This window comes from Emericellopsis cladophorae (genome assembly GCF_022114955.1).
Source record: "Emericellopsis cladophorae strain MUM 19.33 chromosome Unknown NODE_133_length_17443_cov_115_309455, whole genome shotgun sequence".
In the NCBI taxonomy this organism is placed as follows: Eukaryota; Fungi; Ascomycota; class Sordariomycetes; order Hypocreales; family Bionectriaceae; genus Emericellopsis; species Emericellopsis cladophorae.
In genome coordinates, this window is record NW_026251058.1 from 1 (window position 1) to 17,443 (window position 17,443).

The 17,443-nt window shown below is 55.4% G+C and overlaps 4 protein-coding genes across 4 annotated transcripts; 3 read left to right on the forward strand and 1 right to left on the reverse strand.

The window, feature by feature from the left end:
- Positions 1-5,717: 5,717 nt before the first annotated feature.
- On the forward strand, positions 5,718-8,637 carry J7T54_002734 (uncharacterized protein; the record flags this gene model as incomplete). The annotated part of the gene is made up of 4 exons (XM_051510595.1): positions 5,718-6,294; positions 6,547-7,214; positions 7,640-7,984; positions 8,059-8,637. The coding sequence occupies 4 exons, from the start codon at positions 5,718-5,720 to the stop codon at positions 8,635-8,637; spliced, it is 2,169 nt and encodes a 722-aa protein (XP_051358517.1).
- Positions 8,638-8,968: 331 nt separating this feature from the next.
- On the forward strand, positions 8,969-11,007 carry J7T54_002735 (uncharacterized protein; the record flags this gene model as incomplete). The annotated part of the gene is made up of 6 exons (XM_051510596.1): positions 8,969-9,184; positions 9,247-9,546; positions 9,639-10,064; positions 10,157-10,619; positions 10,710-10,880; positions 10,934-11,007. The coding sequence occupies 6 exons, from the start codon at positions 8,969-8,971 to the stop codon at positions 11,005-11,007; spliced, it is 1,650 nt and encodes a 549-aa protein (XP_051358518.1).
- Positions 11,008-11,806: 799 nt separating this feature from the next.
- J7T54_002736 (uncharacterized protein) lies at positions 11,807-14,562 on the forward strand (the record flags this gene model as incomplete). The annotated part of the gene is made up of 4 exons (XM_051510598.1): positions 11,807-12,210; positions 12,312-13,428; positions 13,528-13,861; positions 14,474-14,562. The coding sequence occupies 4 exons, from the start codon at positions 11,807-11,809 to the stop codon at positions 14,560-14,562; spliced, it is 1,944 nt and encodes a 647-aa protein (XP_051358519.1).
- Positions 14,563-14,976: 414 nt separating this feature from the next.
- J7T54_002737 (uncharacterized protein) lies at positions 14,977-16,396 on the reverse strand (the record flags this gene model as incomplete). The annotated part of the gene is made up of 2 exons (XM_051510599.1): positions 14,977-15,781; positions 15,843-16,396. 2 exons carry the CDS (start codon positions 16,394-16,396, stop codon positions 14,977-14,979), a joined length of 1,359 nt encoding a protein of 452 aa, XP_051358520.1.
- Between the last annotated feature and the right edge of the window lie 1,047 nt (positions 16,397-17,443).

Below are 17,443 nucleotides of genomic sequence, written 5' to 3' on the forward strand. Positions count from 1 at the left end.
AGATGCTGCCTTTGAGGGCAGCTGTGGGCCGAATGTGTGGCTGACTAATCAAGGCAAACCTGCCTGACAAACAACAGTTTGCTTCACCTCGATCACGCTGATGTTCCGCCACATAAGGACACCAACAGAGCCTACTATCCAGGCTGCAGAGCCGACCAAAAGCATCCTCATCTGCGAAACGGCGTAGGCACTTTGGATACCAATCCGGACTTCTGAGCCTATCGGATACGAGAGCTGGGTTGAAAGATTGGCATATATGTTCTCCAGATCCGGAAGAGCCTCAGACGGCAGGGACTCTCTAAGTACTGTAGGAAAGACACTTTGCCAAATTGAGGAGGCCACTGTCAATCCGACGGCAGCTCCAATGTTACCGAAGAGTCCCAGGACAGCTAAGCAGACAGCAGTGTGCTGTCGTGGCGCTGCGGCTAACATGGCGATCTCATCACAGACCATGATGACGCCAGCCGCGACCGAGAGTGCAATCTGGCAGACCACAATGGGTGCAGAACCAGCTTGTAGACTGCTCAGAAGTGCCATGCAGCTAGTTCCGATGATGCTGAGTGGCATGCCGACATAGAGACACACGGGCTTGAAGCGGCCTGTCTGGCGGATCAGAGCACCCACAGCGATGCCACACAAAACTGAGCAGACCGTATATGTTTGAACAACGTAGCTGGACTGGGCCACACTGAGTCCGTTCACGACCTGCAGGTATGAGCTGAAGAAGCTATTCCAGCACCAAAAGCTGAAGAACAAGGTCGCGGACAAAATGCAAGCCCCAATGACCGTACGATCCAGAAGAACCGTGTACGGCATGAAAGCCATGGTCGCATAGTTCCGCTCCCAGAAAACAAGCCCGATAATCAAAGCAATTCCTATAGCTAGCATGCTGGCGAGGACTGAATGATCCCAGTCTGCTTGCGCATACAAGTTGAAAGGCAACAGGATCAGTGCCACGCCAGAGGAGAGGAGGCTGAGGCCAACCACGTCGAACTGGTGGCAATAGTAAGTAAGAACACCGAGGAGAGTCTTATCCGAGTCCCGGTCGGTCTTGCACGCAAGCCCTGACCTCTCGGCCTGTCTCGTCTTGACGAAAAGAAGACAAAGCAGCGGCAAGGTAACGACCAGAACCAGAATTGCGAACATGCCAAAAGCCCAGCGCCATCCGGGACCACCCAAGAACCAAGATGCAAGTGGTCCGGCTGCCAAGCATGCGACGAGATTGGGAGAGCTCACAACAGCCTGGATGAGGCCTCGGTTTTGCAAGGACGAAGTATCCGCCACGAAGACGGCCAGGCTGTAGAGGATTCCATTGTTGCCAATGCTCTGGAAGACTTGCGCAACGGCATAGACCCCAATGCTGTTGCAGACTGTCATCAGGAGAAGTCCCGTGATAGCAAGAATAATGCAACAGAAAAACCCCATTGGTCGACCGAAGATATCGAGGACTTTGGCCAAAGTCAGGTTGGCGACACCCCCGATGATGCTGCTCAAGATGCCGACCGTCGGTGTCAATGAGTGAGAGGAGAAGTCAGACGTGATAAATGGAGACAGGCTGGCCATTGTGCCCATCAACATGCTCTCCACGAGATAGACCAGCCAGATAGCTGCGTAGGCGACGGATAACGTGCTGGCTGTCCAAAAGGGCGCAACGTCGTCGGTGCTGTCGACGGCTGGCTCGGCGCGAGAAGGAGGCTCATGAGTATCAAACTCTTCTCCAGATAGCGACTCATCGGAGGTGTGCTCATGGTCGGCGCCGTTGAGAGGCACAATCTCAGATGAATCAAAGGCCTGGCTGTCCGGGGTGCGTGACAGCGGCGTGCAGACGCTGCCCAGCCTTTGCCTCCTTGTCGATGTCATCACCTTACCACTCAGCAACCGTGAGCGTGAATTGGCCAAAGTTACCAACGGAAAGCTGAACACAGGGGATTTTGGCAATAACATGCTCACTCACTAGTGCCAGGCACCTAGCACCCTGGCCGTGTGCCAGCTGACGACGAGGTTCCACTCAGAGAAAGCCGACGGAACGAAAACTTGCTCAAATGACGGTGTCAGACCGAAAAGGGTCGGACCGCGGTGACTAAGCAAAGAGGGGTCTGGAGATGGCTGGAATGAAGGAATCAGCACACAGCACGAACAACAACAAGAACAACGAACACACAGTGAAAGGCCTTAAAATCAGCCTCTTGATCATCAATTCAAATAGCCTTTTCTAGGCCCCAAAAAGACCTACTATTTCCTCGATTATGAACACTTGCACACATACACACTAACTCGGGCCGTGCCTCCACCAAAGCGGTCACGTGTCCGACAGACGGTGTGATCACGTGTGCCTCCTTAGGAAGTTCAGCTGCAAATATCTGAGGCAGGGGCTGTTCTCTCTGGATTGTTCTTAGTCCCACACATATGTCGGGAATTTTACTGCCGCTGTGATCGACAGCGGACTAGCACTTTATCATGCTGGATTAATATGAAGCTTCTATAGAACCTTGTGAAGGATTCAGATCACGAGACCCTTCAGCTATTCACTTCTCAATATACTTTCAGGCGATAGTACGAATATATAGAGCTGGATATTACTATTTCCGGGACGCGATACCTTGTATAAGCGTCTTGACCAGAAAGAACGGATATGAACGAGAACCGAATCCACACAAAAAAAAAACGGCTCGATGCTGGCGAGAAGACTGGCACGGAACCAGAACCGACACCTCAAGATAAACAGCCAGGCAGAGAGCAGTGTCACGTCAACAGAGCACTCAAGCAGAAGCTCTTCTCTTCCTTGACTGACGAGACCTCTTCCTGCTCAGCCGGCACTCCTTGGGAGCAGGCGCAGCAGGTGCAGCGTCCGTACCAGCGGTAGGCTGAGAAACTACACTAGTCAGAAGGGTGCTGGCTCTCCTATACGTCTCAAACGTTGCAGTGGGAGCGACGGTGGGAGCTGAAGTCGGAATCGCAGAGCTGGTGACAGCATCCGCTGGAACGTCGGCGGCCTCTTCCGTGGCCTCTTCCGCGGCCTCTTCCTGGGGGGCGTTGCTCGTCTCAATCAACTTGAGGCTCTCCTCGTAATTGTCCGTGCCATTGGAGGGGTCCGCGTCCTTCGCCTGGCAAGAAGGGGCCTCTTTCAGCGGCCCGTCGACGTATTGCCAGACCCTCTTTTCCGTGGCCAGCAGCATGTTCTGCGCTGCTTCCTCCAGCCAGCCGTTGATGAAGTCGCCATGCCAGCTGTAGCTGGGTCCACTCGCCAGCTCGAGTGGCGCTACGCCAGACCAACCCTCAGGCAAGGCATCACTCGTGTCAAAACGCACGGAGAACCGGAGCTGCGGCACCCTCTTCATACCGGTCGGGCACCGGTTGATGTTGGGCAGGTTATGGCGTCCGGAGTATGCTGTCTCCAACGTTTCCTCGTTGACGCAGTCGTGAAAGAGGAGGAGAGACTGCAAACGGCCAAGCTCGCATCCTTGCGAGGGGAAGGCCGCTTCGTCCCCCTGGGAGGACGGGCCGTACTCGCAAAACCACTTGACGCCCGAGAGCGGGTCAAGGTCTGCTTGCGAGGTGGCCTCGGCGTCGCCGGCGACGACTTGGAAGTTTTCCGGATAGGGAATCTCGGCGTCGTGGATGTTGATGTAGTACGGTTTGAAAGCCGAGGGTTCAATTGGGATGCGTTCCTGGCCCTTGACAGCGTAGAGCGTAGGGTGCCCTGAAGGTGACTTGTTAGAGAGCTGGGACTTCCAATGCAATGCCGAGTGTCTTCTTACAATACACGGAGAAATCGTTGGGGTTGCTGTTTGTGTGGCAGCCTGCCTGCAGCTGCTTGGTCGTGGTGGTGTTGACGGTGACGGCGTCGCCGCCAAAGAAGCTGTGCATGTGGCTGGCGTACTGGCCAGGCATGACGATCGGGTCGATGTTTTTACGCATGAATATTCCGGAGTCGAGGTTGGTGTAAGCCTGAGCCGCGCCTGCGACGGCTAGGAGAGAGAGAAGCGAAGGCATTGCGTCTTGTTTAGTTTGATTGCAGCGAAGGACTAGTGGTAAGGAATCGGACAAAGAGTGTGTAGCGAAGAAAGAATGAAAGAGATCCGGCTCGTTGTTGTTTGAACAGCAGCATCAAGTGAGGGAACAGACGATGTTTTATGTTTCCTCTGATCGGGAGTCTGAGACCCCTAGCGCGCGTCTAGATATTTGTTTATTCGATGCAGCTGCCGAAATGTGAAACGCAGCGACAGTGTCACAAGGAACCTTGTCAGGACGGGCCACCTAAGCTTAAAACCACTTGTTGTGTCAATTTAATTAATATCACGAGTAGTTAAGGCGGGGCTCCGTACGCACCGCACAGCATTGTAAATGGACCACCGTAGTAGAAACCTTACGTAGTACGTAGTACACGCGCATGTGGCACCAGCGCAATACTGGGTGGACTAGATTTTCATGGCGAAAAATTCCATGGCCGGCGTGGTGGGCGTCGCAGAGTTTGACTTGACATCTACAGAGTCGCACTTCTGGTCTGAACGAACTCGGGGTTCATCTCCCCCCATGTTGTTTCAAACTACTTGCATGACCTCGTGAACGCAGCGCGCAAGGCACTGAACAGCAGCAGCCTGCATCCCCCGTGCCATCCTGGTCAGTGGTCTCCACCTCCGGTCAACACTGGCGGAGATTGGACTTGGCGGAATCATTTTCAGCACTCAGTCTGTTCGACAGCGCATGGAGAGCAAGTCGAATGTTTGCGTCGAATGTCGCCCTGCAAGTTGGACCCTTTGATGCAGTGGTGACGGTCTAGTGAAGATAAGGAACGGTCCGGTGGCCTACGACAAAATTGAGTGGATGCCTCGTCTCTGACTGTCCTCTGAATCGCAAGCAGAAATGCGTCCTTACTGTCAGCAAAGGCACTAATAAACGTAGTATGGTTAGCGAAGCGCTCCGGACTGGACAGGTCGCTTGGCTGCTGCGCGTTCCTCGGAGGGAGAAACGACTGTTGCCAAGCTCTCTCCGACCTGACCTGACCTGACCTGACCTGCGCGCATTGGATCACCGACAAATCATACGCCACACCCGGTACGGCTCGCGCAACTGCAACATGGAAAACAATCCGAATCAATCGCATTCGCGGCAAGACACCAGACACATGGTCGATGCCCATCGGCTTCGACCCCCGCAAACATGCCAACAAATGCGACAGACGCGCCCTGGACTGGTGGCGATAGCTCTCCAACGACAAGGAAGTACCAGTGTCCGTCCTGCAATCGCTTCTTCAAACGTCCCGAGCATATGAGACGGCATCAGCGCAGCCACGACGCCAGTAGGAACTTCGTTTGTGGGAAATGCTCCAAGGCATTCGCGCGAAGGTAGGGCACATTGTTCCCATCCCTGGCGTATCGATTCCTGGTTCTTGCCAAGCTCACACTGCGTGCAGCGACATCCTACATCGCCACGAGACCACGCACATGACCGCGACACAGCAGACCAGCTTTCGAAGCAGAAGACGAGCCTGTCTCGAGTGCGCCAGGGCCAAGGCCGCCTGCACACGCGGTGAACCGTGCCACCGCTGTATTGCGAGAACGTTACCCTGCTCTTACCCCCCAGAGTCTCCAAAGAGAAACGCCGAACAGTGCCCGGATGGCGGCGTAGAAAGTCCTCTGGGTGAAGGGAATTGTGTCAGGAGATATGGACAAGATGCCCGAGCGATCGGGCCCTCGGATGCGTCCTCGGCTGACGCGATGGTGGCCGACGCCCGGGTCACAGACCCAGGTGGCCTGGAGGGAATCATGGATACAATACCTGGACAAGATACGTCCATGTTGCCCACCGAGGCAGGCAGTACGCAGCCTGTCTTTGGAATGGTAGACCGATCCGAGAACGACATGGTGGTCGGCTCATTTCCATCCGATCCCGCCGTCACCGAGGCGAATGGCGTCGTGATCCAGGGCAGCAGCTTTCGCGGCCCAGGTGTGACACACCCTCTCTATGGGCAACGGGACTTTCGGGATCCCCATCAGGTAAGAAGTCAGCTGGGCGTGCCGGACATGGGCTTCACTCAGCTTGATGACTTGCCTCTTAACTGGCTCCCCGTCAATGAGTCGGCCGACAGCGACTACACATCTATACTTGGTTTCGGCGTCAGCTCACTGGGGTTGTTTCCTGACATCCCCGGGGACATGGTCACTAGTTGCTCGTTTGACAATCCTATCCCCACCTCCAGCACGCATCGGTTTCTTACCCAGGGGCAGACAATCGAGCGCGGACTTGATGGTCGCCAGCAAGAGAGCCCCGTAGTGGTGATGCAGGATCTACCTGGTGCGATTGACGGGCAAATGGCGCCCAATTCCGCATGGTCTCGGTCGCCCACAGGGACAGTATCCTCGATGAGGTCGCCTTCACACAGAATCAGTAAATCACGATCCTCAGCCGGCAGGCAGGGAGAGCTCTACGCGACCAGCTTGGATGGCGCTAGAATTCCGTGCACCACTCGGAGTCGAATACCACATGTGTTCATCTCTGGGGCAAGTCGCCTTGGACCGATTTCCGATGAGAAATTTGCCATTCCAGACGAGCGACCACCGTCGTTGGGGTTTCCCGATCTCGGTCACCTTTGCATTGAGCATGTGGGAGAGGACCTGAGTAGCAACGGCATGAGTGCTACGACGTACCAGGCTATGAAAAACCACTTCGCCAAGCTCTGCGTGGTGGACAACGGGATCTATCCAAAGTATGACAGCTCGCGATTCCCACTCCTGCATCACTTTCATCTCTTTAACCGGCTCTACTACGAGAACTTCGACCCTATCCTGCCCATCGTCCACAGCCAGGTGTCCCCAAACGGATACTGGCCACTTGCCCTAGGAATGAGTGCCATAGGCTGTCAGTACACGGAGACGGAGGAGTTCGCCAACTGCGTCGAGCCTTTGCACGAGTTTCTTAGAAGAGTCATCTTACTTGAGGCTGAGGTTTTGGATCGTAAGCACCATGGCGTTGCATTGGCTCAGACACAGGTTCTCAGTCACATTGGGATGCTGTATTCGGGCTCGAAAAAGCTCTCTATTCGAGCGCAAAGCCGACAGGGCAATCTGTTGTCCTCACTGAATCTGACACACATGGTGAAGGCATCATCATCTGCGGAGCACAAACGTCAGCACGACAGCCCTGCCGCGCACGAGGTGGCATGGACTAGAGCATTGGCAGAGGAAACAAAGCGACGACTGACATATGCCATATGGGTTCGTGAATCCTCCCCCTTATTTCGCTTTCGAAACTGGCTGAATTGACCGGACGGCAGCTTGTAGGCTGCATGTCGATGTACCATGACCGCGAACCTCCCCTCTCTCTCGATGTCATCACGTGCCCGTTGCCTTCTGATCGGCTGTGGGCGACGAGGTCATACAAAGACTGGCTAGAAATGCCGCCCGAAACGGAACAGAGTCAGTCTTCACGTCTCTCAGCGTTAAATTTAACATTGAGTTGATTTCTAGCGTGTCCATCATTACCCAGGGCGGTGCAGCTCATCTTCCGGCAGAAATGTCTCGGTACCAGCATCGGCGAGTTCAGTCGGACACTGTTGCTACACGGGATATACCAGGAAATATGGCAAGTAAAGAGGTCCCTCGCTAGACCTCTTGCTACATGGGTACCAACTGCACACCAGGTGGAAGGAGAATTGCTCCATGATCCGGAGAGCCCCCCGGATGAGGACATCAGTACGAGAGTGCTGCTCGCCAGCTGGCGCAATGCGGCTCTGGACTGTGTCGATGTCCTGCATTGGGCAGCGATGGCGACCATTGCCCAACTCGCTGGTGCCGAGCATCCATCGGTGCTCCATCTTCATTTCGCCAGAGTCGTCCTTCTGGTGCCGTACAAAAGCCTTCGGATACTGGCCAAATCGATTGCTACCGTGGCGCAAGACCCCCGATTGGGTGGAGAGGCCGCAGCGGAGCGGGATGATGTGATCAGCGCCGAACGAGAAGTGATAGAATGGGCTCAACGAGACGAGGTGAGACTGAAGCGGACGCGGACATCCAAGCGTATTGACCACGTACACTGACGAGGCGATTGCTTCTGCCACAGCACAAGGCGAGACTGGCGGTGCTGCATTGCGGCTGTCTGTACTGGCACATTCGGCGATACAGCTGTCGAGCCTTCTACGAGCCTATCTCGGTCTTCCTGGCCACCTTGACCGTCTGGGCTTATAGTTCCTACGCGTCAAGGGCACACTCAACGTCGCGACCTGCACATGTGAGCGACGGCGACCACTGCCGAAGTGGCAGCGTCACGCGCCAGGGGAGCCCTGAAGCCCCATTCCACGCTGAGGCCAACAGCTGCTCTGCAACCGCGACAACTCCACCAGACAGCGAGCCTGATCCAACATTTATCCGGCTCGATAGGCCAAACGATGATGAGATGGTACAGCTGTACGTCCGATCAGGCAGACCATCAAGTATGAGGGCGTACATTGCTGGTGTTGGCAACATTTACGCTGCCGAGGGTCCCATCAACGTGCTGAGAGAGGGTCGGAAAATCCTGGGCACGGTCTCCATGGCGTGGGGGCGCACTCAGGACTACACAGCTGTCCTAGAGGCGCTTGAGAAGGTCTGCTCCAACAGCAAGGGATTGGAAAAGCGAGGAGGCCAAGGCCTGGGGGACTGATATGCGCACCAATGTGCGACTGGGCGTAAGATTCCAGCCGCCCTGTCGAGCCCAGCCCACCGGAGACAAGAGCACGGGGCGCCCGCCCACCGGGGCTTACCCCAACCCTGGGGAACATGGGGAACATGGGGAAGACAATCCCCAGCCCTGCAGAACGAATGGGCTTCTGGCAGCTCAAGTTCTGTCAGGTCCGGCGGGCGACAAACAGATGGGGACTTGGGACACTCATACTAAAGGGGAATACTTCCTGCAACGTTGTTCCACTGATATCCTCACGTTTCCCGGAAACTCGTCGGGTCCAACCACTGATACATCTCCCGACACTCTCACCATGACGGCCGAGCAAGTGATCCCGACGGAGCGGGAGCTTCCAGGCCTTGACCTCAAGGGCGCCGATATCACCGACCTCGTCCGCCAGGCCGAAGAAAGCGATGTCGCCGACAGAGCCTTGACTGTCATGCAGGCCTTGAAGAAGTACAAGAAGGCTGTCTTCTGGGCCATGCTGCTGTCCACAAGTCTGATCATGGAGGGCTACGATGTGGTCATTGTCAGTCGAATCTTTCCCGCCTCGCAAGACCGGGCATGGCCATTGCTAACACAGGCCCCAAGATTACTTCCTTCTACGGCCAGACGCAGTTTCAAACCCGATTTGGAGATGTTGATGCCGAGACGGGCGACCATTACATTACCGCCGCTTGGCAATCCGGATTGTCCAACTCGGCACTTGTTGGTCAGATGACGGGTCTTGTGTTGAACGGCTTTCTTCAAGATCGCTTCGGCTGCCGTCGCACCATGATGTTCTTTATGGGCTGGATGGCGCTGATGATTTTCATCGTCTTTTTTGCGCCAACCCTGTCCGTCTTGGCCCTTGGCGAGTTCATGTGCGGCATTTCGTGGGGTGTCTTCCAGGTTAGCCTCCTCCTCCTCCATAAGCCCCGTCGGTTCGCAGACAGGAGGTAAGCCTTGCAGGCAATGCTGACGGCAGATGCCATTCTCGACAGACCCTGTCCACCTCCTACGCCTCCGAGGTCGTCCCTACCATTCTCAGGCCCTACGTCACCGCCTATGTCTGCATGTGCTGGGGGGCTGGTATCCTCTTGTCCTCGGTCGTCGTTCGGCTCTGCGTCGACCTCGAGGGCGATCTGGGCTGGCGCCTCCCCTTTGCGCTCCAGTGGGTTTGGCCCCTCCCCCTGCTGGCGGTCGGCTACTTTGCCCCAGAGTCGCCCTGGAATGCCGTCCGCCGCAAGAAGCATGACGTTGCCTTGGACAGCTTGATCCGCCTTCAACAAGATACCCCAGACAGGGAGGCAAAGGCCTCGGCTACCCTTGCGTACATTCAGTACACCACGGAACTCGAGACCGCCGAGTCGGGCGAAGCGACGTACCTTGACTGTTTCCGGGGCACCAACCTGCGTCGCACGGAGATTGTGAGTCACCACCACCACCACCGCCGCCGTCGCGCAAACCTCATCTCCCTTTCCTTGTTGTTCAGGTCCATGCTGACAAATCACTCGGGTAGAACTGTGTAGTGTGGGCGGCCCAGATTCTATGCGGCAATGCCATCCTGGGTTACTCTGTGGTCTTCCTCCAGGCTGCCGGCTTCAACGAGGTCCAGGCCTTCAACCTGAACATCTCCCTGTCGGCTTGCTATATTGCCGGTGGAATGATTTGCTGGCTTCTGTTCCCCCACTTTGGACGGGCCACCATCTACATGACCGGTCTGAGCTTCATGTTCTGCTGCCTGGTCGTCATCGGCGGTCTTGGCTTCACCGAGACGCGAGAGACGCAACTGGCGATTGGGATCCTTCTTGTCATCTCGACCTTGTGCAACATGATCACGATTGGCCCGGTGTGCTACCCCGTCGTGGCAGAAACACCGTCCGGAAGGCTGAGGTACAAGACCATTGTCATTGGAAGGTTTGTGTACAACCTGACGGGTTTGTTCTCCAACTCGGTCACCCCGCGCATGATCTCGGCTACCGGTAAGCAACCCATCCGGAACCATTCCCCAGTTCATGACTACGCTTGAACCCGTTTCCTGTCTGCTGACCCCGACTGACGCGTAAAATCAGCTTGGAACTGGGGCGCCAGAACGGCCCTGTTCTACGCCGGCACCAACCTCCTCTGCAATATTTGGTGCTGGTTCCGCCTGCCCGAGACCAAAGACCGCACATTCGGCGAGATTGACCTGCTCTTTGACAACCGCGTTCCGGCCAGAAAGTTCAGGGCAACAGCCGTGGACCGTACGTCACTCGTACCCCAGCCCTGTAGAATATTGGAAGCTGACTGCACGCAGAGTTTGCCCGGCACAGGGGCGAGGAGGCCCCGGCAGCGGAAAAGGAAGCGGCGTCGCATATCGACCAAGTTTAACAATCCATTAGCTTGCGGTTGTATCACCGAGGTGCCTTGGGAGAGGATATCTGGTTGGATGGTGCGAAATCCCATGTTACCAAAGAGATGGCCGCTTGAGGCTCTATTTATGCGCATTTGAGCACCCATGTTCTTTGCTCCTGGGAATAACTATCTCTTCTTATTCTTCTTACTCTTCTTCCTTAATCTCCTCACATTCCTGATTCTTGTTTCTTCATCTCGAGTGCTCACCCATCCGGTGCACTGAGCACAGCAATGCCTCGAACAGATAAACGTGCATGAGCACGTAGGCTTCTCGCTACATGCATTCACATTAGATGGAGACATACGGCTGGTTCGCAGCGGGGAACGCAAGTCGGGGCTCCGGTGGGCTCCGGTGGGCTCCGATGGATGGCTGCTGGGGCGTTCCCCTGACTCCCAACCCTCCTGCGACCAAGTCTGGATCCCCTTGGTACATTTCGCGTGTCTCCAGAGCCGCACTTCAGAGCCCCCGCGCGCTGCAGAGCCCGGTCGGCCGGCGGGGAGGGACCAGTGACCAGTCTGTACGATCTTGTCTTGTGCGCGTGGCGGTGCTGTCCCCCCGGAGCTGCGACACCGGAATGTTGCTTGGTTTCCGGGGACGCCTGCGTCCCAATAAACTTGGAGTTCCGAGAGGACAAGACCCGGAATGGTGGCTCTGTCTGTGATTCATATTTCCCACGCTCCTGAATCTCATTCTTGGTCATCCGCGGATTCCCAAGCTCACAGGCCTCTCCCGTGCGCACTACACACCTTTCGGCTCTGCCTTGCCTGCGCGACAATGCCCTACCCACAGGTTACGTACAAAGACACCGTCTTCAATGGGCCATCCCTGCTGAAGCGCCAGAAGACAACCATAAGCCAGGTCACGGTCAAAGCCCAGCTCAAGCAGTTGCGCGATTCCGGCCGCTATGATTGCTTCAAGCTGCAATGGCACCCCGTGTACGACGACAAGTCCATGTGGCCCGTTCCGAAGAGCCTGTTCTGGGACAGCGACATTGGCAAATGGATTGAGGGAGCGTGCTACTTGCTCTTCGAGTCGTACGATGCCGAGGTCGATACTGCCGTCCGCGAATTGGTCGACATGATCCGCTCCGCTCAGCAGGAGGACGGCTATCTGAATGTCTACTTCACCGTGGTGGAGCCGGACGCCCGCTGGTCCAACATCCGGGATCAGCATGAGCTGTAAGTGGAACGACCCGTAGGCGTCGACGCACTCTGCCCTTCCTCTCCCCCTTACTATGCCGCCCATGAGGAAATAGGCCGCTGACAACGGACGGGTGAAGCTACAACGCGGGGCATCTAATCGAGGGCGCCCTCGCCCATCGAGAGTACTACAAGAATGACCTCTTGATGGAACCCATTCTCAAGTACGTCAAGCTGATTCGGTCCGTATTTGGTCCGGGCCAAAGCCAGAGGCATGCGTATCCCGGGCATCCCGAGATTGAGCTCGCGCTTCTTCGCCTGTACCACGCGACCGGCGAACAGGATGCCTACGATCTGGCCCAGTACTTCATAGAGGAGAGGGGCAACCCGAACGGGCAGGATGGGCAGCTTTACTATGACTGGGAGGAGAAGCAACGCGGCGACAGCCCGTGGATGCGCCCTGATCCGTACCCGGTGGCGCATGCGCATTGGTATAACCAGGCCCACGCTCCGATCCTCCAGCAAAAGACGATTGAGGGTCATTCGGTACGCGCCGTGTACCTGCTGATCGCGGTCGCTGATCTCGTCGTCCTCGATGAAACAGGCGGGAAGCCGTACCGTTCCCGAGACGAATACCTCAAGGCTGCCAAAACCCTCTGGGACAACATGGTCGACAAGAAGATGTACGTGACCGGCGGCGTCGGTGCTATAAGCGCCTGGGAAGGATTCGGCCGCGACTACTTCCTCCCTCAGGGTACGAACGAGGGCGGCTGCTACGCGGAGACGTGCGCGTCCATCGCCGTTATGATGCTCGCCGAGCGGATGCTCCACCTCGAACTGGACTCGCGATACGCCGACATTATGGAACTGTGCCTCTATAACGCGGTGATGACGGCCATGAGCCTGGACGGTAGGGAGTTCACCTACGTGAACCAGCTGGCCAGCTCCGACGAGGACAAAAGCGTCCGTCACGACTGGTTCGAGTGCGCCTGTTGCCCTCCTAACCTGATGCGCCTGTTCGGCAGCCTCGGAGGCTACCTCTGGGACTATGGATACCGAGACCGTGTCGCTCACGTGAACGTCCATTTGTACACGACCGCCAAGGTGGAGTTTGATGCCGGTGGTGAAAAAGTGACTCTGGAGCAGGAGACTAATTGGCCGTGGGACGGCAACGTGTCGTTCCGCCTGGTCGCGCCATCGTCCGTCGATACTGTCGTCCGCCTGCGCCTACCTGCATGGTCTAGGGGCGAGTTCACGGTGAGTCCAAACACCATCCTGAGCCTGCAGATGGCCGGACTGGATCTTTGCAGTCTGCCGTCAATGTTCTATACTAACGCAATCCTGCGTCTTCTGTAGCTGTCACCCCCATGCCACGACGCGACAGCCGAGCGAGGGTATCTAACACTCCCGTCCTCGTACACCTCGAAACATGGTTCTTTCGAGGTGACCATCCATGGGTTCGAGCCTCGCCACCTGTCCCCCCACCCTTATACGAATCAGAACTCGCTCGCGATGGCACGTGGACCGATCATCTATTGCGTGGAAGACGCCGACCACCCGTGGGAGGAGAACCATTTCCGCGACGTGGTCATCTCGGATCAGTCACAAGTCACTGAAGAGAAGCGAACCGTGGATGGTACGGACGAGCATTTCGTCGCGCTCAGGACGGTCGGCTGGATCCGCGACATGGGTAAGTGGACGACTCGGGCCCCCGGACTCGAACCCGGAGCGACCGAGTCATCTACGCCGCTGGCAGACAAGAAGGACCTGGTCTTTGTCCCGTATTACCTCCGAGCCAATCGGGGGGGTAGAGGGCACATGAGAGTTGGACTTGCGAAGAAATGAGAGGGAACGAGAAGGGATGGCTCGCACATACTGATCTGAGGACGAAGAGACGAGGAAATCATACAGCAGCGGACGTTCGCTAGGCGTCACCAAGCCAACTACCTACCAATTCGGCACGTCCGCCCCATATCCCGCTCGCGCTCCGGCCCCGTGACTTCAGCACACGAATCAGGCTCGTAGCTGGTAGGTGCTAGAAGCTATTCATGGGTACACTATCCGAATGCATTACGGTCAAGCATGTCTAGTAGGCCCGAGCTCTTAGAGCCGTTAAGGTATCTGATCCACTTCTTAACCTTCTATACCTATGATTCTCGTACATAGCTATAAAGAAGTAAAGTAGATTAAGTAAGAGAAAAGTTGGGGGTTTTATATTCACAAGACTTAAACTTGCCCCTTTTGCTTAGGTAAAAGGGAGTTTGTATATTGTAGGGCCTTGTGTCCGCTGAAGTCATCGCAGGCGTAAACCTGATTCTCAACCTTGTAGAGTCGAATACGCTTCAAGGTCGCATAGTCAACAAGGCGCCAGAGTTTGACGCGGAGACGTGACGTCGCTGCACTTCGGCGGCGGCGTTACATCAAGTATATACACACCTTATTTGCCGCATAGCTCCCCTTGAACATGAGAGGGAACCACTAACAGCTCTCGATTGAGATGGCTAGATTGCATTATGCGGCCGATTCCCTAAGGCTGACACGGCTTAGTACGGGTAGTCCCATAGAACTTTTGCCTGTACTTATGAAAGTTCCTTGACTCGTATTTCCTATGAGTATTTCGCAGAGCTAAGCACAGATGTTGAGAAGCATCGAACCTCGAGGCTCCGTTGATAAATATGTTTCCTTTCCCAACCTTCACACGCTACAATCAGTATCGGGGCATAAACCAGCACAGACGCGGTAGAAGAGCGCTGAAAGTCCTGCTTCTTATCAAACGAAACGGACGAGGGCTGATTCGAGAGTCATTCACCTTCTGAACTCAAAGGCCCAAGCAGTCCTAAGGTCGGCTTGGGTCTGGTAGATAGGGAACCTCAAGACTCCATTCGTGTAGGTATGGGTGTAGGTCCCACGGTCGCTGGGACCGTTTGAGACACCTCGCAAACCCACATCATCAAACCCTAGAGTTCTGATCGTAACTTGACCATTGGCTGGGAAGCCAAGTGCTTGCAGGTTGCGAACTTCAATCTCCCAGGTTCCGGTCCGGGCCCGTACCCCCGTAAGAATCCGAACTGTCCCATCAGAGGCAAGGGTAGAAAAGATGTCAAGAGCACCATCCGGGGAGCCAGAAGTGCCAAGACGAGTGCCCGTCATGCTCTGAGCATAGTATCTGTACATGTGCCAGGCACCGTTGGGTTGGTACTGGGAGTTTGCGTTGGGTCGCCAGACGAGCTCAGCCAAGAAATCGTGTAACTCCCAGGTCGATAGCCAATTTGCGCGAAGACCAGAAGCATTGTAACGCTCCAATCGAGCAATGTGCCAAGCATTGGCGGAGTTCTGGCGTTCGTTGCCAGAGTTTATATATTCGTTGACAGAATAGCTTTTGCGTGCTGCTCCAGTCCTAGCATAGAGCTGCTCCATGACGGACACAACCGACTGCATGTCGTTAAAACGATCCGTTGTCGACCCAAGCAAATGGATGGTGTACTGGTCTGCTTGAACGTTCTGGGTCACCTGCCATCTCATAAAGGCGTCCCACCAGGGATCAGTCAATGTAGGAGCAATCGTAAGCGAAGGTCCAATGAGCGGAACGCCTCTCAGCTGCGGATCGGCACTTGAAGGAGAGTTAGAGCTCATCAAAGACAGAACAACCACACTCGCCGGCAGAGACTCACCGGAACCTCTGGTGTGTTCTCCGCCACAGATCCAGCCACTGCTGGAGGCCCCTGTTCCAGAACAAGGGCAAGTTCGGCTCGTTCCAGATGTCAATTTTGAGCCCAGGCACCATGTTGTTTGCCTTGATGTCAGCGATCAGGCGATCCAGGAAGCGGTCGTAGCTAGACCAGTCGCCATTGTCCCCAGGCCAATGGGTCGAGCTGTTCGCGGTATCGGTTCCCCATATGTCGTGGGGAAGGATCTGGAACTCGCCCCCGTACTTGCGCGCAGTACGGTAGTTGCTCAAAGTTGATTGAAATCGGGCCGGGTATTCGTTGTAATGCCAGCCTCGCTGACCTACGCCGAACAATTGCGCACCGCCAGCTCGGAAGTACTTAAGCTTTGTCTCGGTGTAAAACCTGTCTGGGATCTGGTTCTGCACATCTGGGGTGCCGTAGATAATGCCACTAGCTAGTTGCTGCGGCGCGCCATTCCGAACGGCAACGTCCAAGACTGCAGTGATAGACGACTGCGCCGACGCGAGGGCAACCAAGAGAAACAAGAGAGGCGTCATAGTGTACTACACTAGTGAATGTGCAGCAGGATAGTCCTAGATCAGTTTTGAATCGTTTCGAGGTGCAAGTCAAGTCTAATTATATAGCCATTCCCTTTCCTGTCTCCCAATGCAACGACATGTTCTCCGGATCGTTGTGTTCCGTGATAGAATAAGACACTGCCTTCAGAGGGTGAAAGCCCAGCTACTCAGCGTTGTAATGCAGGACGCGGAAAATGGATTTTTCTTTGTGCCTCCTCGCTGTCTTCCCACCAAACCGTTGTGGTTGCTTTGCCTTGGCAGTCTAGGCCCCTTCTTTATGGTGTCCGGTGGGAGGCCGGCATCTGCCGGGCACAACCCTTCAGCCATCTTGCAGCAGTGTCCGGGCTGCAATGCGGGGCCGATGGCAAAGCTGGCCAACAAACAAGCCTTAAAGCCTATGCATGAGCACGGGCGGACGTCCATGGTTCTCGGACAATAAATGTCTAGCTATCGTAACAACCCATGTGAATCTTCCCGACGGTGTTTAAATCCTACCCGTGTAGCTTCTTGGACCTTACTGAACTCTCCCGCCCGCCGGACAATTCTTTAGCTAGCGGAGGCATTGGAGCGTGAACCCCGGTGGGATGGCGGGTTCCTCTCCGGTGGAGTCGAGGACGGTGAGGGGTATCAAATGCGACCTGGAATGGGCTACCGTGGGTACGTGGCTGGCGTATTAGCTGGCCTCTAAGCTTTAAACAAATCATTAGCATACACTGGCGTACTAGCTAGACCGGCAGTTTTGGGCGTTCCACTAGCCGCAATGATGCTTCCGCTATATCGATTTCCCTTTGTTTCCTTTCTTAGTTATTGAACAGAGAAGTTCTTTGTTTAGGTCACAACTAGGCAACACTACTAAAGCGCAGGGGTTTGTTATAGTGATTCGTGTGCTTCACCTACGGCCTACTTAGTTACTCAAGATTTAGCTTAGTTCCATTCAGACAAAGTGGAATAACGTGATTGATAAGCGAACCGCCCAGACAAGCGAACCGCCCACTTTCCTATCATCATCTATCATCATTATTTGAT